Raw genomic sequence first — 27,429 nt, 5'->3', positions numbered from 1 at the left:
AGTCTCTTAATAACAGAAGATTTGGGTGTAAAAGCACTAACTGCACACACAGTTCACTGAGGATTTTTCAGTCACAGCTTGGATTTTTTTCCCCCTATTGCCACAGGAACCATTTATAGCCGAGGTGGGCCGAGTTTGCAACTTATTAATCTCTCCCTCGCAAGTGGGTTGAAAAGAGACACCATGCCTTTATCAAATGCCAGGCTAGAACAAAAGCTTATGCAAAATCATCATCAGATCCTATTAGAGGTGGAAAATATCTCTTAGATCATCTCATTCATTTCCCTGCCAATGCTAGACAGTTCCTGAGAGTTAATTTTCTAGCGTCTGCTGCCAACTCCCTGTGTGACTACAGGTCTGTCATCTTGCCTTTGGGTTGTCACTGTAACTTCCACGCATTTCTATGCATTTCCAAACAAGCCTTGTTTTGTTCAGTCATTGCCTGTGTTGGTATTTGCCCTGCATTAGGTGTTATCCGTGATTTCTACTCTGGAGAGCATCACCAGACCTTGCATATGGTTGGGAAAGGCATCTCCATGGAATGGGGCATGCTGGATGCTAAGGGAAGCTCGGGATGTGCAGTCCCCTGGGCAGGGGCTCCATCCTCTGCAGCCACAGGCATTGGGGAAATGAAATCTCAGAAGGAGGCTTCTCTCCTGCAGTTATGGATGTGAGTCAAATGCAAGCAGATTGTCCCCCATAAAGCAATTCCCATCTCCCAAACCCTGCTGGTGCCACCTTTGATAAACTCCCACCCTGAAGTTCTGGACTGGCTATGACATCTACTCGTCAGGGAGAAAAAATAAGAATAATTCAACAGTGGAGCTATTTATAGCATTACACTGATGCAGATTTCACCAGGGTTTTTTTTAGTGAAGGAAACGAATCTAGGAGCAGGGTAACCTTACTTGTAACTTCCCAGTAGTGCCGGCGGCCATGATTGAATTCCCCGGCATGGCAAGGGTCTGGCAGCCCTGCCAGTGCCGGAAAGGTCAGTCCAGCAACTGTCACCCGGAAAGCATCAAAAGCACGAGCTGTCGATAGCGACCTGCATTTGCAGAAAATCTGAGAGCTTTCTAATTAACTGAGGATCTCTAAATTAGAGCGAAGCCACTCGACAAGCCCCCTTGTACGCCTTAAGTGTCAGGGCTCAGCTGATCCCCGCATCTAACAAGCGGCTGATTTTTAACAGTAGCTCTGAGACTCAATCAGCTCCTAATGGCTCCGTTTCAAAATGTTTCAGTGCATTTTTCATCTCTTACTCTGGAATTTATGCTCTTTGTTCCCTGCTCAAATATTCTGGCGCTCTTCCTTAATTTCAGGCTTCTGCCTTGCCACAGCTCCTCTACTCTAACTAGGCAGCTCATTGCCTGCCTTTCCTCGCATGCGATTCTCTGCTGTGGCCACTTGCTCTGCTTTCTAATCAGTAAGTTTCAGAAATTCTCCCCCTCTCTCCCCCTGATGTATAGATAATGCTGCAGGGTCTGGAATTCCATAATTATAAGGAAACCCATGTTTAAGCAAGCCCAGAGTAATAGCAGATGAAAAGTGGGTTTTTTTCAGCTTTAAGATAGGGAGCCAGTTTGGAAATGCACCTGGTTTTGACTTTGCCCTTGCCGCTGTTCCATGGTGCCACAGCTTTGAGTGGCGGTGTTCCTGATTTACACCATAGACAATGAGATTGAACCCTCCTTTCAGTTGCATTCACAGCAGAGTTAGGTTATGCACATTTAAACTGAGGGCTTCGAGCTGCTGGGAAAACAAGTGGGGGATCTTTTCTGACACGTAACTCCTGCTCCCGGTAATGAGACCCGTTGATGCATCCTTGGGAAGGCAGCAGGATAAACTCCCACCTAAACAGTGATTGGGAACAGATAAGTTGTATTCAGGAAGATAGAGAGTTAATCAGCAACTCTTAAAGACTCCTGTGCGTGTGTTTATGTTGCAATGGCTTATCCATATCTTGGCAATTATTCATGTGAAATAGAATATAAATCCCACAGCCTAATTTTTCTTTGAAAAAAAATTCCTCAGGTAATCAAATCCTGAAGTGCATCTTCTATTCCGGTGGTTTTATCAGTAAATCAATTTTTTATCATTTATCAGCAAAAGTTAGATTTAAGCATCTTCACTGTAATGTTTGAAAGATGAACTTTTATTTCAGCGGGTACTGTGCCAATCAATAATCTTCCAGCTTGACTCAGCTATCAATTATTGCTGCAATTATTTGTCTAGTTGGATATTTAAAATGTCATCAGAAAGAGATGATTACATATTCCAGAAAGCAAGGCACTGTATAATCAGATGAACTGAATTCAGTTAAATGTAGTGTGGTACTAACCTGTCCTTCAAAGCTGAATTCTGCAGCCACGACTGAAACAACAGCTTTCTGCATTATTGTAAGGAAATGGATCTTAACCTTGGAACAGCGTGTGTTATTGGGGTCGGGTAATACTCGGCGAGAGGAGACCTTGGAAACCTGGAAATTGAATCAGCCGTACTGACATAAAAAAAGAGGGAGGTGGGGTGGTTTGGTTTTGTTGTTTTTTTGTTTGTTTGTTTGTGGTTTTTTTTTTGTTGGTTTTTTGGTGGGTTTTTTTGTGGGTTTTTTTGTGGTTTTTAGGTGGTTTTTTTTTTGGTTTTTTTTTTTTTTTTTGTGGGGGAGGGCTGGTTTTGTTGAATTTCATCTGCAAATCTATAAATAAGGAAATCCACTTTTTATCTGCCTTTCTGGGAGTTTCAGCTCCTGAGCTTGGAGCGCCAAATTTTTGCATGCCCTTTTTGCATTGCTTGACTTGATGAATGTGTGGTAAATACTCTCTGTGCCCTGAGAATGCAATAAAGGTGTAGCAATTCTTGCAAGTCTTACATCCTTCCAAACTTTAGATATTCGGAGTATTATATCATTTTCAACTTCAAGGATATCTCAGCGATGGAGAGGAGACGGGATAAACCGGAGAAGACTGGACAACTTTACGACACCTTTTGGTCCTGCTTGAAAAGCAGAGAGGGGAAAAATATATCTAATTTATCGATTCTACTAATACTCGATTTTGCAAGTTATGAAACTAAACATTGTAGGATCTGGTTCAGCACTTGCTGTGCTTGCAACTCCATGGTGACATTGAACTTGCTCAGGGACAGAATAAACCTTTGCCTTCCTGGCAGATGATTTGCTGGTGGAGGTGTCGTTTCGGGGGACCTGCAGTTCCCCCAGCCCACTTTGTCAGGATGGTTTGCTGCTGGCTAAATATAATTCATTTGAAAGTGAGAGGAAAGCGAGCCAAAGGAGAAGGCTGGGAAAGAGGAGAGTCTGAAAAGGATCTGTTTTGGGAAGGAGATGGTGGAATAAGGATTCCAAGGAGGTCCTAAGCCACTGACGTGGCTGAGGACTGGGGATTTTTGGCTCCACCGAGACCCTTTCCGAGGCATGGGTGGGAACATTGTTGCTGTCTGGCTTATGAGAAGGGCCAGGAGGGGCTCTCAGGAATCACCATATCTCTTCAAGGTGAGGGTTTAAATACTACAGGTGGCTTTACAGAGCAGGTGCATCAAATAGAGACACTAAGATGGGAAAGACCAGCAAAAATAAAGTAAGGCCATGGGTGATGAGGGGACTTGATGGCCCAGCCATGCTCTGGCAGCAGTGTCCCTGCTGGTGAGCAGCAGTGGGAAGGTGCCAGCCCCACTTTCTCCCTGAGATGGGGCTCAGCCGTTTGGAAGCACACTTCATCTCTCCAGGAGTGCCCCGTGTGGCAGAGCTGCTGCAGCCTCCAGCAAGGTCCTGCAGCACTAATCAGGTCAGCAGGCATTAGCGCTCTTCCCAAGAAAGCAGCATCCTGGAGTAGTCTGGGAGTCTCCTGTGTGTAAGAGATACTGAGTGCACAATGTGCATTGCAGAGCAGCATCCACCACTCACCCTGGCCTGTACTGGGTGCTGGCTGCACGACTGAGTGGTACCAAAACCACAATACAGACAGGGAGAAGCATTCCCTGCCCCACACCAAGAGGGGTGACCCAAGATGTCGTGCTAGAGCAACTCCTTCCCCTCCTTTGCAAGAAACTTTCTGAAGTACGCTCTGCCTTTCCTTTGGATGCTGCTGGCCAGGGAGAAAACAGTAGAAAGGGGAACAATTCATTGTGTAGGTGTATGAGTGAATGAAACGATTTGGAAGCTCTTTGTAGCTGTATAATTACAACATTTAAAAAGTGAATTATTGACTTGATTGTCCCCAGCAGCCACTGGGTAAATGCATAATTACGGACTGTTGGAGCCAGGTACCGTTTGCTGGATAATCAGGTGAGGCTGTGGAAAGGCTTGATGCCCTTTTTGTGGCAGCGCTTAGACAAGTCTTAGTCCTTGGTGGGTCCACTTGGACCTTCCAGCAGGGGATGCACCTGGTGCTGGGTAAGTCCAGAGGAGCTGATTTAGTGGGTGTGCCACTCCTGTTTAAATCTTTTACAATCCCTATGCCTGTGCTTGGAAGAGGCAGTCAGGGACAGGCATGTGGGGAATACACTGTATTACAGAAACACAGGATGGTTTGGGTTGAAGAGACCTTAAAGACTATCCAGTTTGAATCCCTCTGCCATGGACAGTCACTTTTCACAAGACCAGGTTGCTCAATGCCCATCTAACCAGGCCTTGAACGCTGCCAGGAATGGCATGTGGGATGTTGGTTACTTCACTAAGGATGTTTTTAGAGATGTGTGATGGTATCAGTGGAGAGTTCCTCCAGCAGAGCTGAAAACATTTCACCCTTTAGGTCCCAGCACTGGTGTTTTTAGTTACTGGAGCTGCTTCCCATGTGGTGCTGAGGTCTGCATTGCCTCTCTTTCTCCCATAGCATTGATGTATAGGTTGCATGTATGCATGTGACCAGGTCGTCTTTTGCTTGAGGGCTTTCTTCTAAAACTCACTCAGAGCTGAATTTCAAGCGCAGCATTGTTTTCCCATGACAGGTTTCTTCTGTTCCTCGCTAATCAAGGCACAACAGATTTTCACACCCCCTTAGGTTTTAAAAAAGCATAAAATCAGTCGCAGGCTGATACCTTACTTGCCAAGTTGGAGCTTGAAGCAGGTTTTCTTGGTGGCCAAATCGTCATTGCCTTGAAAATGGTGACAGATGCTGAGGTCAGGCCACGGGACCCCAGCACCCCATTGAGGCTCCGACAAACCATGTGTTTTGTTGCTTGTTGCTAATGAGCAACATTTTTTGGGGTGGGAATCTTAAGTGTGTGGACTTTGGTTCTAGTAAGAAGAAAGAGTTATGTTGATGCTACAACCAAATTTGTTACCCATTAAATACCCATTTCTTCTCCAGGCAAGAACTGGTCTCCCTGGTCCCAACGCTTCCTACCCACTCTTTCCTCAGGCCTAAAAAACTTCTGCTCTGTGGAAACTTGAGCAGTGCTGTAAAATCCAAGGCAAGAGTTTGGCTTTGAGAGAACATGGGGAATTCTTGGAGTTCCTAACTCCAGTCTAAATCTTTGACTGGCAAAGCAATGCCAGCTGCTGTTTTATTATTGTTGGGGCTCGGATTTCTTTTTGAAGTTTGAGGAGTCACGGCATTAATGTTTCGGCCTGGTTCTTCCTGAAAGAGGGTTTTTAAAAGAAGGTGTAATGAAAAAATGGTGTTACTCATACTTGGGTTTTCCCAGTTTTATTAATACGATTTCAGGAAGTCTGAATTTGCAGGCATATTAATTATTTTCAGGAATATAAATATAAATATTCATATATCAGTCTAAGTATTGAATATAAATTTCAGTAATACCTTTTATCAATGAGTTACCATAAAGAAAATCTGGTAGAGATGACAGATGGGGCATTGAGAGTCCTGCAAAGGAAAATTTCTTCTGAATTTTTTGACTTTTTCATGACTAAGATGGTGCCAAGACTCCTCCACCAGGCCTTTGCATAAACAGCGTGGACTCTGTAGAATTTTATTTTCAAAGGCAGAACAACCATGATATTTCCTGTTTTACAAGCAGTACTACATCACTTCCTTCAGATTTTTTGGGATATTTTCCTTTTTCACTGTTTCTGAATCTGGTTCCTCTCTTGATGAAGAGAAAAGGTTAGAGAGGGAGTAGTACCCTGTTGTACACAAATGTAGCTACTGCTGTTATTTAGTATTATTCAAATATTATGAGAGCAGCAGTGACAGTGCTGATGCTCCCAGTGCCAGCAGCTACTTAGGACTGGTTAATGATGGACCAGATGAATCATGCGCCTTTTGCAATCCAGAAGATCAGGAGGAGGAATTAGTGCAAGAAGGAAAAAAACACATTTGGACAGTTACAGTTTCCCTTGTGAACTGATGCTACCAGGAAAAGGTGAGTCATGCCAAAGCAGCTCTTCCTTATTGAGGGAGAAGTGGCTGCTGCAGGAATGGAGCAGGACCCGCTTATCTCTGGCCCTGCTACACTTCCTGTGTCCTAACTGTTTCACCTCACTGGTTTGCAGTTGAAAGGACTTTAAACAGTATGGATTTCCAAAAGAGGGAGAGAGAGGAGGGAAAAAAAAAAAAAGATATTTGACAAGCCAGATGGAGAACTGAATCAAGTACAAGTGGTAACAATTAATTCAATTTTTTTCCTTCCCCCCATTAAATACCATAACAACTCCGAATTTATCAGTCCAAAAATCAGGCAGTCAGTTGACATTAAAGCTGAATAAAGAAGTTCCTTGGTTTGGCTCAGGCTGTTCCTCCCATGATTGTATGGTAGTGAGCAGAAGAGAGGGGGATGCTTTAACTTCTGTCCTTGCTGTTTGATAGGAGAAGGTATTTATGTGCCCTGTAGATGCAGGTAGCCTTGGCTTTGCTTACATGTGCAGGTATCTTGGGAAGGTGAGGGAGAACATAGGACCAAAGCCACCAGGGCCTGTGGTGCTGGTCTGTGGAGGGATGCTGTGGAGAACAGGGGCTGGGCTGTCCGGGAGCAAGGGCCACATCCAGGTTTGCTTGGAGATCTCTCTGGCACGGGGAGAGGAAGCAAATCTGCAGATGTGAATGAAATCCTTGTGCACACCATTGGCACATGTGCAGCCACTGCTTACAGTTTGTTTGGGAAAACACTGGGAAAACTGGGGTGCCTCTAATGCTCCATGTTTGTGTGCAGCTCTTGCAGTGCCCTGGGGTATGACACACCTTGTGTTTAATATCTTGCTCCTTAAGCAGGGGCTTCTTTCCCAAACAGCATCCTGTGCCATTGGCCTGGTTAGGTGCATCCAGAGGATGCTGCATGTGCTGTGTCCAGTGAGCAGCTTTCCTGGATCCAGCCCTGACTTTAGAGAAACTAAGGAAGCTCTTCCAAAGCACATTGGCACATGCATGCAGATTATTCCATTACTCACTTGGCAATGCCTGAACTTGCATGCCTAGCTCCAGAAAGGCTTTTTTAATTTTTTTTTTCCCCTCCCAGCATTGGCATCTAGCTGACACCTTCTCCTCCCAGCTGATCTTCTCCCCAGCATTTTGTCTTGCTTTGCTGCTGGTGGCTGTGGAGATGGCTATGGTTCTTGCTCTGAGCCAGCTCTATTGTGCCTGGAGGTGTTGGCTTCCTCCGACTCGGACTCCGGGAGCACGCTGGGTGTATCTGTGAGCACAGTACAGAGGCACCAGCTTTTCCTTAATATAAAAAAAGCCCCTTAATGCTGAAAGCAGCCATCTCTTCATATTTTACTGAGTAATTGTGCCAACTGCCCTTAAAGACGCTCAAATGCCAATATCCATCCCGCCCATTTGTTAACATTTTGCGGATCAGAAGCTAAATCTGTCACTCGTGTGTCACTGGTTAAGTCACTTCTTCTGGGGGCATGGCAGGCAAGAGCTGTTCTGCTGCCTTTTTTTGAAGCAGGAGCCAATAACTTGAGAAACACTGGACATTTGTTCTGTAGTGAAATGCTCTGCCTCATCACTGGTCTTTTGCCATCCAGGATGTAGAGAAGGAATAAAAATGTAATGTGGTTGATGCTTCACTGAGTGAGGCCAGTCAGGTGTCATCTTGGCCCTAGATTTGTATTTGGGTCATGGTATCCCCATGTAATTCTCCTACAGGGGTAATTTCCAAAGTAGGAAGAAAATGAGCAGTAAAATTGACTGGGAGGAAAAATGTACACACAAAAATATGAATGGTAATTGGAAGCTATTTGTAAAGAGTTGATGAGCTGTCCAGGAAGGAGAGGGCAACTTTGGCCCCAGTCCAAAACCCACTTCACTTGCTTCAGTGGTGAGATGAGAACAGCAATTAGATATTAGAAAAATCAATATACGACAATTAAAAAAAATGGAAAATGGATAGGAATCAATTGCAGTGAGAAACCATGGTGGGTAGAGAACAGGTCAGGAGAGCTGGAGATGCTGGAGAGGAAAACTTGTGCCTGGCACCTCTGGGGAGAGGAGGAGAGAGAGAGAGCTTCTCAGGATCGTGAAGAAGGAAGGGATAAATGGAAGAAGCAGTAAGATAGAAATTTTTGGTAAATATTTCTGCTGTAGACCTGGAGACTAGCCGTGTTACGTTTCTGTATTGTAAGGTGGGTGATGACATTTTTTTCTAGCTCACTGGTAGCCAGGGAGGATATGAGCAGAGAGAAAAAATATTTCTCGTTCAATGGAGAGAAGTATTTTTAAATAAAAAGGCCCTGAAAACTTGCACCCAAGGAACCCTGAAGAGTTAGCATGTGATGCTGGTTTTAAGGAAGCTTATGAACTGGGAAAATGCTGTCAAGAGCTGGTCAGGGTAACGTGGGAGAGTTGGCAACACTTTGCTTATCTCTTCTGGGCAAAATAACGGAAGAACCAACATAAGATTCAATTGATAAATAATTAAAGGATAGAAATATAATTCATGCCACTCAGACTAGATTTATGGAATATGGATCTTGTCAGATAAACCCGATTTCATTCTTCTAGATGTCAACTTCGGTTGATAAATGTAGATGAAATAGACTGCACGGCACTGTGACATTGCCTATGGGAAGACGGAGCACTGGGTGCTACTGCTGGCACAGGTGATGCAGAGCTGGCCAACAGATTAGGGGATGTGGGGCTTTAGCTGGAGAACTCGGCACGTGCTGGTGTGGGCCTCAGTGGTGCTTAGTGCTTTGTTGGTGATTTGGAAATGAATATGCAGTTCTGGTTGGTTGGCATTGTGGATAAAGCAAAGGTGTGTGCAGAGCAAGTGGGGCAGGTTAATGGGCTGGTCTGGAAAGGAAGGATGTGTTGAGAAGACATCAGGTCCAACCTCATGTGGCCCTTAGCTGGAAGAGTGGAATTGGGGCTGTGCTTACAGAGCTGTGTGCAGGACCCTGGAAGGTATAAGCCCTGTGGGAAGCTGAGAGGAAAATCAGGTCCTTCCCACCATGATGCCAGGATGAAAAAGGCTAGGCTGGTCCTTGGGTGGGTAGTGGAGGGATGGCCTCAGGATGGAAGAATAACTGGATTTTGAAGTGTGCCTCAGTTTCACGAAGAACACCATGGTGTGTGTGTGAGGAGCCCATTGTGTACCAAGAGCTTTTCAGTGTTTCAAGCACAAAGACCCTCAAAATATAAAGAGAACAGGTACAGGTTAGAGCTAGAGAAGTTCAGGTGAATCCAAATACCTGTCTGTGAGTGTGGCTGGCTGTGGGAGCGGACTGTAGTGGCAGGCAGTGGGTGCTCTCCCTGTCTGCTGAGCTGGTTTGAATAGATTGGACCAGGATTTGTACTCTGCACTATGCATTGCAGGTTGGAGGGGGTCGTGCTTTATTGAAAGACACTGTGTTGGTCACAGAGTGACTTGTACTGCAGGGAGGCTCAGAGGGTGAGAACTGTGGGTCCCTTTCAGCCTCAAATTCCTGAAAGTAGCCAAGCATGTGAACTCCAGACCCAGGATGTGAGCTCCATCCACACTGCTGGTGGCCCAAGGCTGGTGCAGTGGTGACTCCTGGATTTCCTCTTGGAAATCAGCTGAAAGTCCCAGTGGCATTACAACGGATGACAAGCCCCATCACATTGTCCTGGTGGATGGTGAGGTACAAAGAGCCCTGTGAGACCTTCCCCAGCTCTGTTCTTGGCCAGCACCATCTTCTGCATCTCCCTGCTGTGAGACCCACCTCGTTTGCCCGTGGTCATGCCCAGATGTGTTAGCTGGGAAAGCTGTGTGAACACAGGGCCTGTTCCACACAGTAAAGAGACATCAGTGGATATGGCCTTTGGGTCTGACTCTTGAGGGGACCCAAATGGTGTCCCAAAAAGCCCATGGTGGTGATGGGATGGGAGCAAGGGAGGGCAAGTCCCTTCCCAACCCAGGGATTGCTGTGGCAATCTAAGGATCCATCTTGTTGCTGTGGATTGGTGCCATAATTTTTTGCAGTTTGGCAAGGCTGCATCAGACTGAAACGTATCTCTAGGTGGTGATATGGTCAGTCAATAGCCTTCATAATTAATCAAGCACTAATAGACAAATTAGAAATCATGCTTCTTCAGAGCAGGAGGTGGAGACAAATGGCTGGTGGATTTTAACTGTTTAGCTGTTTAGTTGTTTTTTTTCCCTGGTTTTGCATTGCTCCCTTGAAAATGGTGGGTTGTTTAGGGAAGTTTTGTACATGAACATGATTTTAATTGTAAATTATTATCTTGATTACCAAACACAGACAGTGAATTGAAAACTTGTTTTTTCAGGCAAGCACATGAAGAATAATCTTACATTTTACACTCCACTAGGTCAATGTAGCCCTAATTTTGCCACGCAGGAAATCAATTCCAGTCTTTATAACAGTCGAAGATGTTATGAACAAAGTAATTTTGCAAATTATGGCAAGTAACACATTTATTGATGACTGTAGCTTAGGAATTTAGAATTTGTGAGCACTGTAATATAATAAGGCCTCACTGGCAGGAGCTGAGTGAAATACAGATGATTTGGTGAAACTGTAATGCATCATTTGCTATTAGTGGACTGGTAATAATTACCAGTTTCAAAGCAGCTTTTTCCATGTAATCTTTAGTCTCAGTCGTAACAGCCCTTCTCATTGACATTATGATTACACGAGCTGCCCTTATGATCTAGAATATCTAGTTGATGGGAATACTAAAATGTGGTAGCAAACGCTCAATGTTGTATCCTCATTATAAGATAAAATGCTATTTTCTCTGACCTGATCTATAAGGTAGAGAGGCAAGGTAGTGTTTCGTTGTTAGCTCCTTCCGTGGTGTTAAAAATGTCCATTTCAATATGATGAAGCAAGATAATTCCTCCCCCTCCTCACCCCCCCCCCCCCCCCCCGCCAAGCTCTCAAATGAGCATAGGAATGTGAAAGTCCAATTGAATTTCACTCTCATTTCAGCAGATTTAAGTATTTATCTGTGCTCACATGTCTGGCACATACTAAACACAACACTGCATTTTATTCCAATGTAGGCTTCAGAGTGAAACATTAAATATTATTCCAAGGGCTTTTAAAGTGATTAAAGTGTTAAATGCCTGCTGTAGATGATTGAGGCTCTCTGCTTGCCTGATTCAGCTTCTCAGGCCAAACACAGAATAGTGGCAGAGCCAGAAGGCAGGGAGGGAAGCTGGGATGGAGCAGTACAGCCAGAGCTGGATCTCAGGATCATGGAGTGGTTTGGGTTGAAAGGGACCTTAAAGATGCCTGGTTCTGTCATGTATCCCGAGATCATCGAGGAGGAAAATGCCCACTTTTCCTCCCCTCCTCCCCGTGAGATGGGAAAAAAGATGGGCGCAGATAAAGTGATGTTCTCTTTCCTAATTTGGCTTATTTGGTTTTTTTTAATCTTCCTTTTCTTTGTATTAGGCAAATAGGGGAAACCTAATGAGGGCAACTCTCAGTGCAGCCTGCTTACCCAAGAGAGATGCCTAAGGAACAGATTCCTGGGGATGTAAATGTTGAGTCAGGGCAGGAATATGTGGTGAAGGCCAGTACTACCACCCCAAGTGCTGATGCCCTTCTAAGGCTCCTGGTTTATCTCTCAGCTTACCTCAATGTTGTTGTTATTTGTTAAAATATCACTAAACAACAGCTCTGTGAGAACTGCTGAACAAGGCTGAAAGTGAATGTATATCCTTCTCTTAGCTCCAGCTTTGGTTTACCAGCATTTAGCAAAAAGCATCCATATGGGGGTGGAAGGGAATTATTTGCAAAATCCCAGTAATAAATAAAGGCACCCTCACCTTCACCATATCTCACACCATTCTTCCCTCGCGGGCAGCCCTCAAAAAGTTATTCATCCCCCTTGTTTTGCCGTATATTAGAAGGGGTTGCTTTCTGCTGTCATTATTAGCCGGCTTTTTGTTTAGTTATTTATTAGTTGGTTGCTCTTTTATAATGTCCGTGTTATCTCCAAAAATAAATGATCATGAAATAGAGTTAGCTCACTACTTGCCAAAGTGGCATTTACCATCCTCAGCTTCTTTTCAGCGCGAGAGAAATAATGCGGCTCCGGGAGGGCGCTCGGCCAGGCCTCCTGGCCGGCCTCCAGCTCTTTCCCTGGCGGAGCTGCTGCTCTCTCTGTCTTTCCCTTTCCGTGTCCCGTGCTCAATTTTTTTTCCCTCCCTCCCCCTGCTCTTTTTATTTCTTTCCTTCCCCCAGAGGTGAATCTCCGCTAAGAAGCAGAAGTTGATTCTTAATTTTGTACGCACTGTCAGTCTCAAAATAAGGAGGAGACTAAGAATGTGTTGATGCCCAGCTTGCTGACAGTTGTGATGCTTTGAACTGATCTGTGTGGAGTGCTTTTCAGAAAGGGATTTCTTTATTTTGTATTTATTTATCTATTTATATATTTGTTTACATATTTATTTACGAATACTCTAAATGCCTGCACCCTCTTGCGACATAAAGTCAGCTGAGTTGGAGCTGGTGTTGATTGGCTTTAACATTTCTTGCTTTTCTTCGCCTGTTTTATTCTGTGGTTACCCAACATGGTTCAGATTTGAAACCAGAGCTGGGCATGGTGCGAGGAGGTGGATGTGCTTGGTGTGGGTTTGGATATCCTTGTTGTGCCTCTCACCTCTTTCCATTCATGTCCCCTGCCCGTCCCTCAGCTGGGATGTTCCTTGCCCAGCTCCCAGCTGAGTGTCCCAGAGGAGGACAGGAGGTTAGGTGGGGAGGCGAGCGCTCGCCCGCCGCTAGACAGCTGGAGATTGACGCTGCTTGTTGTGTTATTTTGCAGGTAAAGATGAGCCCAGCAGCTACACGTGTACAACTTGTAAACAGCCTTTCAACAGCGCCTGGTTCCTCTTGCAGCACGCACAGAACACACACGGCTTACGGATCTACCTAGAAAGCGAGCACGGCAGCCCCCTGACGCCACGGGTTGGTATCCCAACAGGACTAGGTGCAGAGTGCCCTTCCCAGCCACCTCTCCATGGGATTCACATTGCAGACAATAACCCTTTTAACCTGCTCAGAATACCCGGCTCGGTCTCGAGGGAGGCGTCGGGGCTGGGAGAAGGGCGTTTCCCACCCACGCCGCCCCTCTTTAGCCCTCCCCCGAGGCACCATTTGGATCCGCATCGCATTGAGCGCCTGGGTGCGGAAGAAATGGCTCTGGCCACCCATCACCCTAGTGCCTTTGACAGGGTGCTGCGACTGAACCCCATGGCGATGGAGCCGCCCGCTATGGATTTCTCCCGGAGGCTGCGGGAGCTGGCCGGCAACACCTCCAGCCCACCCCTGTCCCCGAGCCGGCCCAGCCCTATGCAAAGGTTGCTGCAGCCCTTCCAGCCCGGCAGCAAGCCCCCGTTCCTGGCCACACCACCCCTCCCTCCTCTGCAATCTGCTCCTCCTCCCTCCCAGCCCCCCATGAAGTCCAAGTCCTGCGAGTTCTGTGGGAAGACGTTCAAGTTTCAGAGCAACCTTGTGGTCCACCGCCGGAGCCACACGGGGGAGAAGCCCTACAAGTGCAACCTCTGTGACCACGCCTGCACGCAGGCCAGCAAGCTGAAGCGCCACATGAAGACCCACATGCACAAGTCCTCCCCCATGACAGTGAAGTCAGACGACGGGCTCTCCACCGCCAGCTCCCCTGAGCCAGGCACCAGCGACCTGGTGGGCAGCGCCAGCAGTGCCCTCAAGTCCGTGGTGGCCAAGTTCAAGAGCGAGAATGACCCCAATATGATCCCTGAGAACGGGGATGAGGAAGAGGAGGAGGAGGAGGAGGAAGAGGAGGAGGAGGAGGAGGAAGAGGAGGAGGACTTGAACGAGAGCGACAGGCCGGACTATGGCTTCGGGATGAGCCTTGAGGCGGCCCGTCACCACGAGAACAACTCGCGGGCTGGCGAGGAGGGCCGGACGATGCCGGACGTCATGCAGGGCATGGTCTTGAGCTCCATGCAGCACTTCAGCGAGGCCTTCCACCAGGTCCTGGGGGAGAAACACAAGAGGGGCCACCTCCCCGAGCCCGAGGTGCACAGGGACACTTGTGACGAAGACTCAGTGGCCGGCGAGTCCGACCGTATCGATGAGGGGGCTGTCAACGGCCGGGGCTGCTCCCCAGGGGAGTCTGCCTCGGGAGGCCTGTCCAAAAAGCTGCTGCTGGGTAGCCCCAGCTCCCTGAGCCCCTTCTCCAAACGCATCAAGTTGGAGAAGGAGTTCGACCTGCCGGCTGCCGCCATGCCCAACACCGAGAACGTTTACTCCCAGTGGCTGGCTGGCTATGCCGCCTCCCGGCAGCTGAAGGACCCCTTCCTCAGCTTTGGCGACTCCCGACAATCGCCCTTCGCCTCCTCCTCCGAGCACTCCTCGGAGAACGGGAGCCTGCGCTTCTCCACGCCGCCGGGCGAGCTGGACGGAGGGATTTCAGGCCGCAGCGGCACGGGAAGCGGAGGGAGCACCCCCCATATTAGTGGCCCGGGCCCTGGCAGGCCCAGCTCAAAAGAGGGCAGACGCAGCGACACTTGTGAGTACTGTGGGAAGGTCTTCAAGAACTGTAGTAATCTCACCGTCCACAGACGGAGCCACACGGGCGAGAGGCCGTATAAGTGTGAGCTTTGCAACTACGCCTGCGCCCAGAGTAGCAAGCTCACCCGGCACATGAAAACACACGGGCAGGTGGGAAAGGACGTTTACAAATGCGAGATTTGTAAGATGCCTTTTAGCGTGTACAGTACCCTGGAGAAACACATGAAAAAATGGCACAGTGATCGAGTCTTGAATAACGAGATAAAAACTGAATAGAGGTATATTCGTACCCCCCCCACTCCCATCCACACTGCCTCCCACACCCCACCCCCCACCTCGCATCCCTGTAGAGATTTTCTAGTCCCTTGTGATGGAAGTCATGGAAGCTAAGGATATTTGGAAAGTGCTTGTCACCAGCACACCCTGTTTATTTTCTTTTTGTTCTCACCGTTTGAATGCATGATCTGTATCGGGGCAATACTATTGCATTTTACGCAAACTTTGAGCCTTTCTCTTGTGCAATAATTTACATGTTGTGTATGTTGGGGTTGTTTTTTTTTTGGTTTTTTTTTTTTTTTGGGTTGTTTTTTTATTTTGGTTGATTTTTTAAATTTCTTTTTTTTTTTTTAATTTTTGGATTAGACAGCATGTATGGTATGTTATGGCTGTTTTTAAATTGTCCCTGATTAGTTGCTGAGCAAACATGTCGCTGTTTCCAATTCCGTTCGGGAAAAAAAAGAAAAAGGAAAAAAACAGAAAAGGAGGAAAAAAGAGGAGAGGAGGAGGAGGAGGAGGAAAAAAGACCAAAAAAAAGCAAAGTGAAACAAAACCAAACCCGAGAGCAAACAAAACCGACCATGCTGCATACATCCTGTAATACATATCATGTACAGTTTTGTTTTGTGACGTGCAAAGGAAAACTTGCTGTGGGTGACCCTCTGTGGACAGGACCGATAGCACCGAAGAAGCGTTGTGTTAGCCTAGATCGCTGTCTTAAACCAATAAACCCACGACTGGAGACAGAGTTCCCCTTGGGAACTCTAAAAAAGGCCTTTAATTGGGAATAACCTACTGCCACCAGTCAGGAAGAGGTAGATTTCTCTTAGCATTTGATTTCAAACACACACACCCACACCCACACAAAAATAATAATAATAAAAAAAAATAATAATCCGAGTGCCTTGGGTCTGTCACGGCCGATGCCGATGGCTCCTTTCTGCTCGTCCTCCATGCGTAGCTCGTCGCCACCTCGGCCGCGCTGGGAGCCACCTCGTGCCCCTCACAACGCTGGCCACCTAGGAATGAAGAGGGAAGAGGAAACTAAGGAAGAGAAAGAAATGACCCACTCAGTCCTAGTTAATCATCATTCTCCTCTGCCTTTTATTGTTATTATTAATTATTATTACTATTATTTTTTAAAAAATGATCATACCAGTCTAAAAACCTGCTTGGCTTGTGGAGAGAGCTTAAAATGAGATGTAGAACCTTCCCCCCGCCCGCCCTGCCCCAAACTTTTATTTCCCCCCCCATCAATGATTAAATAGAATGTGAAACACGCAGAGGCCCTTCAACACCATTAAACACACAATAAAGGAAATCCATTTTATGAAGATATTTACTTTTAATAATATCTTTTATTGATTCTGGCACCAAAACAAATAAATCCGGAGCCACTTGGTTGTCAAGCTGACAATCAAATTATAAACTTTAAGACCTCGTGTATACCTTATAAAAAATAAAATAAAGACTGGCAATAATATTTTACCGAGTGTAACAGATAGAGGAGCAAAAAAATAAATAAATTGTGATTTATTAGCACAATGTGGTACTGTTTGCCATTTAAAACTAGAACAGGTGTATAAGCTAATATCGACACAGTGGTGATTAACTATGAACTCTTATAAGACTTGCCTTTAATATGATGCTTTGGAAGAAGTAACAGGAAATTTAAAAAAAAAAAAAAAAAAAAAAAGCAAAAGAGTAGCAGTATCTGTTTGTGCTCCCTAAAAGTTGTCCTCCATTTTTTTTTCCCCCATCCTCTGTGTGCTATTTGTGTTGACGTGGAAGAGGATTTCTTGTTTTATTCCTAAGCTAGCGCCTGCCCCGGTTGGTGTTCAAATAGCACTTGACTCTGCCTGTGATGTCTGTATCTTTTCTTTAATCAAAGGTACAGAGGTTGAGTATAAAATAAGACTGCTCAGATAGGACAATTAAGTGCACTGTACGATTTTCCCAGTTTACAGGTCTATACTTTAAGGGAAAAGTTGCAAGAAAGCTGAAAAGAAAAAAAAAATTAAAAAAAGAAAATTCAACACACATTGATGAGCATAAAAAAAACCAAACCCACAAAATCCCATAAACTTTGCCAGCCATTTGCTTGACTAATGAGCTTATCTTCTCGGACGCGACATTACAGCGCTGTGAATGGAAACAGACTCTACACTCACATAAAATGAACAATTGCTTTCACTCCTACAGTGCAAGGATTTTTTTTTTTGTACAAAAAAAAGATTAAAAAAAAAAACAAACACCACAAAACCTTTTTTAAAATATAAATGAAATGTTAAGAAAAAATTTTTAAGGAAGAAAAAGAAAAGAAAACCACAACACTTCATTATGTTTAGGGGGAAACTGTATTTTAGGATTCATTGTCTTGGTGGTGTACAAGACTTGTTACTCATTTTAAAATGGTAGTGGAAATTCTATGCCTTGGATATACACAGCTCTTCAGGTTGTATAAAAACATGCATTGGGGAAAGGTTTTAAGATTATATAGTAATTAAATATAGGAAAATGCACACTCATGTTGATTCCTATGCTAAAACACATTTATGGTCTCTTTTTTCTGTATTTCTAGAATGGTATTTGAATTAAATGTTCATCTAGTGTAGGCACTATAGTATTTATATTGAAGCTTGTATTTTTAACTGTTGCTTGTTCTCTCAAAAGGTATTGATGTACCTTTTTTGGTAGTGGAAAAAAAAACCACAGGCTGCCACAGTATATTTTTTTAATTTGGCAGGATAATATAGTGCAAATTATTTGTATGTTTCAAAAAAAAGAAAAAAGACAAAAAGACAAAAAAGGTGTGACATTGTACAGATCCGAGGCCATATAATGGCCCTTTGGGAGAAACCTGTTCTGATGTCATGCTGCTGGCCGTCACAGAGGGGTGTACATATCTTTTTTCGTTCTTTTTTCCTGCTGCCATACTGTATGCAGTACTGCAAGCTAATAACGTTGGTTTGTTATGTAGTGTGCTTTATGTCCCTTTCCTTCTATCACCCGACATTCCAGCATCTTAACTTCATATGCAGTAAAAGAAAGAAAGAAAAGAAAAAAAGAAAAGAAAAGAAAAGAAAGAAAGAAAGAAAGAAAAAAGCTAAAAAAAAGGAAAAAAAAAGAAAAGAAAAACCGTTTTGCAGTTTTTTTCATTGCCAAAAACTAAATGGTGCTTTATATTTAGATTGGAAAGAATTTCATATGCAAAGCATATTAAAGAGAAAGCCCGCTTGAGTCAATACTTTTTTGTAAATGGCAATGCAGAATATTTTGTTATTGGCCTTTTCTATTCCTGTAATGAAAGCTGTTTGTCGTAACTTGAAATTTTATCTTTTAATATGGGAGTCACTATTTATTATTGCTTATGTGCTCTGTTCAAAACAGAGGCACTTAATTTGATCTTTTATTTTTCTTTGGGGTTTTTTTTTGGGGGGGGGAGTTTTTTTAAAATTTTTTTAAATTTTTTTTTTTATTATTTGGATGACCAAAGGTCATTACAACCTGGCTTTTTATTGTATTTGTTTCTGGTCTTTGTTAAGTTCTATTGGAAAAACCACTGTCTGTGTTTTTTTGGCAGTTGTCTGCATTATCCTGTTCATACACCCATTTTGTCCCTTTATTGAAAAAATAAAAAAAAAACCTTAAAGTACACAGTGTCAGCTTCTGGTGTCCTCATTTGACACACACTGTAGGTGGCTTCCAGCAGCAGGCTGTAGGGGAAGGTCCCGTGCAGGGGTGTTTTCAGGGGCCTGCTCCAGTCCCCAGGGAGCGCCCACCACCCAGCTTGGCCTTAAATCAGCCCCCTCTGCCCAGGAAGAGGATTTCTGGGCTAAGGAGTTCACTATCCGGCCAGTGGAAGGTGTTTGCAGTCTGGACCTGTAGCTTTGGGATTTCTCCCCGCTCTAGATGACTGAGCTGTGACCCCCAGCCTTCACTCGGTCTGCAGCAGGGACTTCCCGTTTGGCAAATCTGTGGCAGAAGAGGTGAGCAAACTGACAGCTCTGCAGCCCCCCGAGGCTCCCCTGTCCCTGACTGCTTTTGGGGATGGGGGTGAAATCAGCCACTGGTGCCTGCAGGCGCCCAGGCAGGAGCTGATTTCTCTTGGGGGGCTGAGGTCTCTCGCTTTTGGCTCTGGGATCACACTGAGCCCAGCCCAAAGCTCCCAGCCCTGCTCCCAGCTGGAGCTGGAGCTGGGAGCTCCTTTCTTTTCTCCCTGGGTTTTGATTTTTTTTTTTTTTTTTTTTTTTTTTCTGGTGGGAAGTGCAGGTTTCTGTGCATTGTCTCTAAAATCCGGAGTTCAGGTCCCCCCTGTCCCCCCTTAGGGGTCTGTATATGTTGTCAGTTTGACAAATATTGCATGTTGCAGCATCTCTTTATTAAAGCACATACCGCTGTGATATTGTCTCTTGCTGTTCCTAGTGTAATGGATTTAATACTATTTTTTTTATTTTCCTTTTTTTGATTTCTGTAAAATCTTCCAGTTGTTCTGTTGTCTTCTTGTGATGGCATCATTTGTTGCCTGTATTTTGCCCGGCACCTTCTGAAGGGGGAGGTTTGGAATTTTAAAGAAAGGCAGAAATACCTATCTAAAGAAAAAAAAAATTTTTTCTAAGAGAGATTTGAAAAGAATGTAGTAAAGCTCCATTTTAATCCTGGAAGAGGAAGGGGGAAGATTTTGTTTGGACTATCGGGATAATAGTGCGGGAGGGCTGGAAAGGTGCAGGCAGTGCCCCCCGACCTGTGCTCCCCTTCAGCAGGCTGGTGCCCACTGGCTGGAGCTGGAGTGTTGCCAGAGGGATCCCTAGCACAGTATAGGGAAGGGTGGGGTGCTCGAGGTGGCAGGCATGGACACAGGCTCTTCCATGGAAGGCCAGTGTCCACAGGGATGTGCTTTGCAGCTGCCTTGATGCATCTTTTGATCCTGTGCCACAAAATATCTGTACAGAGTCCGCTCTCTCCCTCCCTGTCCCTATTTTTATTGCTGGTGGTTGAGACCATGGTGGAGATGTTTCCTAGAGGACTTGTGGTTAGCTGTGCCCAAGGTTGAGCATAGCCTGGCTGACTTTCAGAGCGCGCGCTGTACCCAGGGTCCGTTCTGTGGTGGTTATTGTCCCACTACCTTTCCCTGTACTGTGTTTTACTTGGGAAATGATCGTATATAAAAGCACACAGGCAGGCATCTGCATGTGTCCATATACAGGCATCACTATGTAGACCTGTGCTGCTACAAGATGAACTGGTGGAAAGCAAACTATTGACTTCTTTATCAAGCGGTGCAGCGATGTGTGTGATTCCCAGCTTTCCCAAAGCTGAATTTTCCAGGTTTCCCAGAGAGGAACGAGCCTGGTGGGCGCCACGTGGCACATAGGGCAGGGGTGGTGGTTTGGAGGAAGGAGTGGTGGGAGAAGCAGCTCCTGCTATAGGAGTTGTCTGAGCAGCGTAGCTTACGAGTGGCAACATGCTGTCACCTCCACACCAAAGCAGATGTTCCTGAATGTGCTGTTTTTCTGCCAGGGGAAGTCAGTTAGTGGTGTGATGAACCCACTGAAGTTTGTTGGGTTGGGGCATGGATGCCCCAGGCCCCACTGTGAGCTGCTTTGTCATCCCACACACGCGTGACCTGCGCTCCCCAGAAACTTCTCTGTTTCTGTGTAAAATGATGTCTCTAGGAATAAGTGATATTTGGGTAACAGTGTCTATTGTTAATGTCTCCCGCCCTGTCAACTTTTGAGGGGGAACATGGGTTTATGGCATAGACCCTTGTCTAATCTCCTCCAAATTTTGTAGTGATTATTGCAATGAAGGCGCTGAAACAGTATCCAGAATTTAGACTACAGATGTTTCATATTATTATGTTTCCACTGACTGAGATAATACAGGCATAAGCAATAACCATGTCTTTGCTTGACATTCAGGAGGCTGTGGCATATCTGATGAGATACAGTTTTGGGGTTTATCTAAGTGTGGAGTTTGGACCCAACAGAAAAATTATATCAGCTGCTCCCTTAGATCCCTCCTTCTCTTTTTTCCTCCAATAAAGGTTGAAACCCCTTCTGGCGCATGCATGGACAAATGGTAGTATTGACTAGGAGAGAGTGATACTGCCCGGAGGGCTCTTTGCCAGAGCTGCTGAAGAGATGCTGCTCGTCGAGCCCAGATGCTTGACTGCTGATTTCCAACGAGTCACAGGGATGCAGGAGAGACGGGAGAAGTGAAGAACCCCAAGGTTTTGTGCCCCACAGCTTTGCAGTGGTGGTGTGCTAGTGGCCAGGATGGCTGTGCTGCTCTTGGCTGTCTTGGAAGTCTCAGCCAGCTTTAACATTAGCCTGGAAACTGCTGGGCTCAGTCAGGAACAGCAACTAACCCTCCCTGGAAGGAAACTGGGCACGGAGCTCTTGACTTCAGAGGAGACACTCCAGTTAACACCCACTGAAGAGCTGGCTTAGAAGGAGCTGGTTACTAAGTCCTGATGGCAGCTCACATGTAGTAATCCTTTAACCACTCTTTTAAGTATTAATGAAGTAAATTCCATAGAAACCAGCTCCCCATTGGGCAGCCGAGGTGGATTTTGAGGAGTGCATTGATGATGTGCCAGCCTTGTCACTGGTGTAGCCCTTAGCCTGTCATGGGGGTAGCGCGGTGCTGGGTGATCGGGCTGGAGCAGGGGCTGGGAGCCGGGAATGGTTGCTTTCCAGTGCCCCATCCCATGCTGCTGAAGTGGATGGCTTTGCTGGGCACGGGCTGGGGCTGTGCAGCTTGAGCTTTGCTGCTGCGGCATGCTCATCCATGCCACGTGATACCCACCGTGCTGGGAGCTGGGAAAAGCCCTCCATGAACCACCCGCCGTGTGCCGTGTTAACAGTTCCAATGGCTTTTAGGAGGCCCTTCAGCACCTGTGGGAAGCCCAGGAGGGTTTGGGAAAGAGTAAGAGGAGGATTGCAAGACAGGCTGGCTTGGTCCCTGCCCAGTACAGCCCAGAGGTCTTTCTTCCTAAATGATCCCTGTGGTTCCTGCGTGGTGCGGAGGATGCTGGATGTGCAATTGTGGCCTGAGAGAGGAAGGGCTCCATCCTGCCATATCCCTTTGTGGCAGTTGGGTGTCCTAGTTAGTTGTTAGAGACAGAAAAGAGACAAAAAGAGAAGTAGGATAAGGGAATGACTCACACCATGGGCCATGTCACACCTGTTCTCTCCTCTGTCCCCATGCTCTCTGTAGGTTCGGCGTACCCCCCCAGCTGGCGCAGCGCCCAGGGAGCCCCGGATGTCTGGCAGTTTTCGGATGGAAGTTCAAGAGCACTTAAATTCTGAAAGGAGGTGAAGCTGGGGCAAGTGGCTGGCGGCGTCTCAGCATCCGGAGGTGGCCTCTGTCCTGCTGGCTTGCCACATCCCTGGGAGAGCCTGAGGAGTCACCCCCGACAGCAGCACTCCCTGGGCACCTCCTGCCTGCAAGACTATCGTATTTATATTTTGTAATAGAGTACAACACTTCTTTGGGGTTGGTTTTTTCGTTTTTTTGGGGTTCTTTGTTTTTTGTTCATTGGTTTCTTTTTTTATTTTCTAAAAACAAGCGAAAACAACCCACCCACCAAGGTCAAGGGCTTAATGATGGCTTCGACTGGTTCCTTTCCCCATGGAAAAGACTGTCTTGCTCTCATGGACAACCCAGCCTGTTGGTTATCCCCTCAACATGCCATTCCTCGGGAGGTACATCTGATGTGATGAATTAAAAATAAAGCAAAACACAGTGTAGGTCTGTGGGTGGGTGGGAAATTGCCATAATAAATGTTGGAGCTTTAGGTTTTGTTTGCTCTGTCTTTAATTTTTAATGCTAACAAGGGCCAGACGGCTGGTGTGACTTTGTGTTCCCGTACCAGCTGCAGAAAAGCCAGCGCTGGGTTTTCACCGGGGATGGTGCTGGCACCAGGGGCTGCCTGGCCCTGGCCGACAGGACAGACCTTTCCCGCAGAGCTGGGCCAGGAGTTGGGCTTAGGGCCGGGCACCCTGAGCACTGCTGCATCTGGTGATGCTGAAAGGGTGGGGGGGGTTCCCAGCTCTCCTGCATCATCCTTGGTGAATGCCAGCTGTCCTGTTGCATTTCTGCTGTTGAACTGTGTACTTTTGGGGCTGCTGGGCTCTGTGACGTCCGCTCGTGTCCATGCGAGGAGAAGCGAGACCAGCACAGGTTTCGGGAGGAGCGGTAGTTATGCTGTGGAGATGCTGTCAGACCAGGGGATGCAGAGCCCTACCCTGAGCTGGGGGAGCTGCTGCTGCCAGGTTGTTGTCCCAGTGTATCCCAGACTTTGCACCAGGAGCTGGCCAGCAACACGCGTTCCTTGCTCGGCACTGAGCACCCACCCAAGGAGTCTCCTGGTTCGGGGCCCAGGCTCTGCCCAACAGAAGATGGGTTATGTGTGAGCTTTGTGCCGTCTCTGATGGGATTGATAGGCTGGAGCTGCTCATGCCTCTGCTGACAAGTGGGAATGGACCTTATTTGGTGAAAGAAGCCATCTGGGTAGTGAGTGGAGAGGCTGGCTGGCCGTGTCGGGCCGCTAGGATCAGTGGGATAGAGCCAAGTCATGGGGAAAGGGCCAGTGGGTTGATCTTTGTGCATTAACTTCAATCTCACTTCTGTTTTGTTCATGTCCTTGCTTGCAGTCTGAGCGAGACCCTCACATGGGGTGACTCTCCTGGTGCAACTGCTATAGGGAAAATGTTTCACCCTTTTCCATGGGTGGTGGTTGCTCTTTTGTTGTTTAAAACCCCAGGCTGTGGTTTTCTCGTGGTGGCCTGGGCACAGCACAAGCACAGACATTTCAGTACCTTAAAATTTGGCTGGGATGGGCAGCAGGAGCATCTCCAAGGGGTGCCACACCAGAAGCCTGGAGGACTTGGTGCACTGGGACACAAAGGGAGCTATTGCTGCTTCTCCTAAGTTGATTTAGTCTTTGAGGGCAAACCACCCAAAAGTCTATGCACAGCCTCAGCTCTTTTTTTATCATGAGGGGATGTTTTTAAAATTTTTTCTTAACCTAGCCTGTGCTGCCACCTCTGTGTCTGCTCCTAAGGGGTTTTTGAGCCTTGGAAGGGTGAATCCTGTTGGATTAAGCACCTGATTGATTGTGAGTGCACCAGTGGTGAAGAGTTAGACACCTGCTCCTGCCTGCCCTGGGGATATCTGCTCTAGGCAGCCATGCCAGATCAAGGCTAATGGAGTCACTTACTGCAAAGGGGGTTGCTCTGCTCGTTTCTCTGGACTGCTAGTCAGGACTCACCTGGTCTTTATCTACAGCAGGCCTGGCCCAGGGCCACTGGGAAGCTGCTTTGTCAGGGGTTCCAGTGTGCTGCTCCTTCTGGGGGTGCCTGACCCTTGCTTTGTGTGAGCACAGGCAAAACTCAGTTCATGGATGTCTTTTGGGCTAGCTGGTTATGCTTTTGCTGCTCTGCCTGGTGGAACAAGTGTGATGGGATCTGCTTTCTCTGTCTGTGGTTTGTCTCTCCTTCAGCAGGCAGCACAAGGTCAAGGGTTTGTCCCAGGAAAAGTGAGAAATAATAAAGTGGGGATGGCTGAATGTGTTCTGCCAAGCACAGAAGTGATACCTGAAGTGCTGAAGATTTAGTCAAATAAAATGTAGTCTTTAAAATGTCTATTTTTTAACATAGTTGTTAAACTCCCCCAGCTCTTAGGGCTTTGAAACATCTTCAGAATTCTGTTGCCTTAACAGGTGCAATGTCTGTGCTGAGAGCCCCCTGTAAGCCACGGGGCTCCTCTCCCTGGCTGCCAGCCCTGCTCCTGCTCCAGACTCTGCTGTGGCCCTTGCAGAGCACCAGGACAGCCTCAGCACCAGGTCTGGTGGAGATTCCAAAGGGTTTCCACTGCCCTGGGTGACCTGAGGGTGCTGTGTGCTTTAACTAAGGGTGTCATTAGGGTCCTCTTTTTGTCTGATCAGGGTGTGGCTGAGTCCCTTGCTGTGTCTGTACTTGGGATCACCAGCAGCTTAATGAGTGTCTGCCAATTAACAAGAGTCCAAGGTTTCCTGTGAGGGGAGGGCTGGGAAGTTGTTAGCCACAAAGCTGGAGGTTGCTGGTGCAATAGGGGCAATTCCCAAGGGTTTTGTATTTTAGCATATTCTCCAGATGTTGGTCTGCACATCCAAATTGGAAATAAGGTGTGGTTGGCCTTTATTAAGAAAACAAAGCTCCTAAAGTTTTGGGGTTCTTAACAGAAGAAAGATAAAAGTTCTTCCCAGTCCCAGGGTTGAGATGAACAAAATTCCTGGGAATCATCTGGCTTAACTTTGAGGTTTTGGGCTTAAAAAGCTGCTTTCAGACTTGGAGATGATGCTGTGTTTGATTTCTAAGCACACTTTTCCTGACACTAAAATGCAGCAAAGGTCAAGCTTTTTGTGAAGTCTAGCTTAAATTTTGCTTTCAAAATAATGTATGTTTTGGATTCGTGATGCATCTGGGCTGTGGACTTTTATGAGATGCAAGACCTCTCTCCAGAAGGGATCTGAAAACAGATTTTGTGAATGAGTTTCCAAGCAAAACTGCCAAACTCCTTGTGGTTTTTTTCAACCCCATCTTTGTGTTAGGTCCCACTAAGTGACTGTGTTCAAGCAGCATTGTGGTGTTGGTGGGTGACAACACAGCTGTGGGCTCTGGGGAAAGGTGGAGGTTATTTTAAGATCTTTAGCCTTTACTTTGGGTTTGCATTTCCTTTCTTGTGTGTGTTTGAGCTGTCTGGGTGTGCCGGTGAGGCCTGGGGTGAGCCTTTACCTGTGGATTTTTGGCAGTGAGGAAGGGGAGGACCTGCTAAGCATCACTGCTGTTCCAGGGCTCCCTGGTCTGCTGTGGTGTTTCACTTGACCTCACGGAAAAGTCATATTGAGGAGTGAGTTGAATCCCCCAGCCCTCAAAAACGGGAGTGGTGCCTCATTTCCTTCTTCTGTTACTCTCTGCTTCACCTGCCACCCAGATTTCCCATTTCAGGCATCATCATTCAGTTGTGTGTTTATCTGCTACAAGCAAAACATTGTTGCCTCTCCATTCCAATTCTCTCCCCCCAAAAATCATCCTCCTAGGATTCATCTTCTGCAAGGGTCCAAATAATCAATTATTCCCAAGGCAAGGTGGAGTTGTAGGGGTCAGAACAATGACAAAATAAAACCCTGAAACCCCAAAGATGGCCCTTACTCCTTAATCTCACTGGGTAGAGTTACACATCTGGTAGAGGCTTGTTCGTTGTTGCCATTACTTTTATTGCAACTTTAGCAGTGATGAAGTTCAGATGGCAGAAGCAGTGGGCCCCAATTTAATTTTGCCTGGACTCCCATAATGATCATGGCGTGATCCCTGCTGTAGTTCCGTGGCCACAGACAGGTAAAACCCCACGGTGAGGGCAAGAGGAGGGGCAAAACCTGGGATTGGGCATGGCAACAGGTGGGTGGAGTGCCTGTGCTATGTGAGCATCACATTCTGCAGTGAGGGGGATGGACAGGCAGGTGGTTTCTCTTATCAAAACCAGATGAGGTGGATTCCCACCTTTTTTTGGTGGCCGGGGTGTGTGCACTGCGACGCTTCCTGAGGTTGGTCCAGCCCTGATGGCTCCTCCCTGGCCATTTCCATGACCCTCTGGGTTTCCAGTGGTGATGTACAGAAGCTCCCACCTCTCCCCCAATGTCTGCATGTGTCTAAGGGCTATACAGGACTCATTTACGGGCCTCCCGTTGGCGGGATATGTGCATGCAAAATGAAGGTTGTATTTGGCTTCTCATATTCGGATCTATATTCCATATTGTGTTGACCAAGAAAAACACCTCAGCCCCTGTGCTGAAGAATGTGATGGACTGATGACTTTCAGAAACATACTGTAAATCAAGGAGGCTAATAAATACTTGCTATTAATAAAACAGGGCTACTGCCTTTCAAGTTATTTTCAAATTTTACAGCATCCTAATTTAAATGGCATGAAGAAGGTGGTACCTTTGGACCTCTCCTCCTCCCCAGCACGATGTGGCTCAGCTGAACTCCCACAAAGGCTTGGGCAGGAGTTTTTCCTCAATGAGGAGGTTTAGATGGAGCAGCCCAACTCCATGGAGCTGATGAGGGGTGACCCCAGTGGTGGCAAGGTCCCCTTGACAGAGGGTGGCTTCTGGCTTGGGCATCTCTGGGGTCTGGCAGATGATCCCCAGAGCTCACCAAGCCCAGTGCATCAAAGAGCCTGCAGCCTCCACCACCTGCACT

At 46.5% G+C, this 27,429-nt stretch overlaps 1 protein-coding gene across 6 annotated transcripts in view; it reads left to right on the top strand.

Moving 5' to 3' along the window:
• Positions 1 to 27,095, top strand: part of BCL11A (BCL11 transcription factor A) — a 75,241-nt gene extending 48,146 nt beyond the window's left edge. For 2 of the 6 annotated variants that reach the window (XM_077781988.2, XM_085575768.1), the window contains exons 3-4: positions 13,176 to 14,903; positions 22,403 to 27,095. In XM_077781988.2, coding sequence (XP_077638114.1) covers positions 13,176 to 14,903; positions 22,403 to 22,494 — 1,820 coding nt within the window. In that variant the 3' untranslated portion in view covers positions 22,495 to 27,095. The other 4 variants (XM_021527508.3, XM_021527506.4, XR_014953949.1 and 1 more) reach the window with 3 other exon arrangements.
• Positions 27,096 to 27,429: the final 334 nt, after the last annotated feature.

The sequence above is a fragment of the Lonchura striata genome, chromosome 3 (assembly GCF_050655825.1).
Source record: "Lonchura striata isolate lonStrDom1 chromosome 3, ASM5065582v1, whole genome shotgun sequence".
Classification (NCBI taxonomy): domain Eukaryota; kingdom Metazoa; phylum Chordata; class Aves; order Passeriformes; family Estrildidae; genus Lonchura; species Lonchura striata.
Note: the sequence above shows the minus strand (reverse complement) of the source record. Positions and strands in the feature narration are given on the sequence as shown.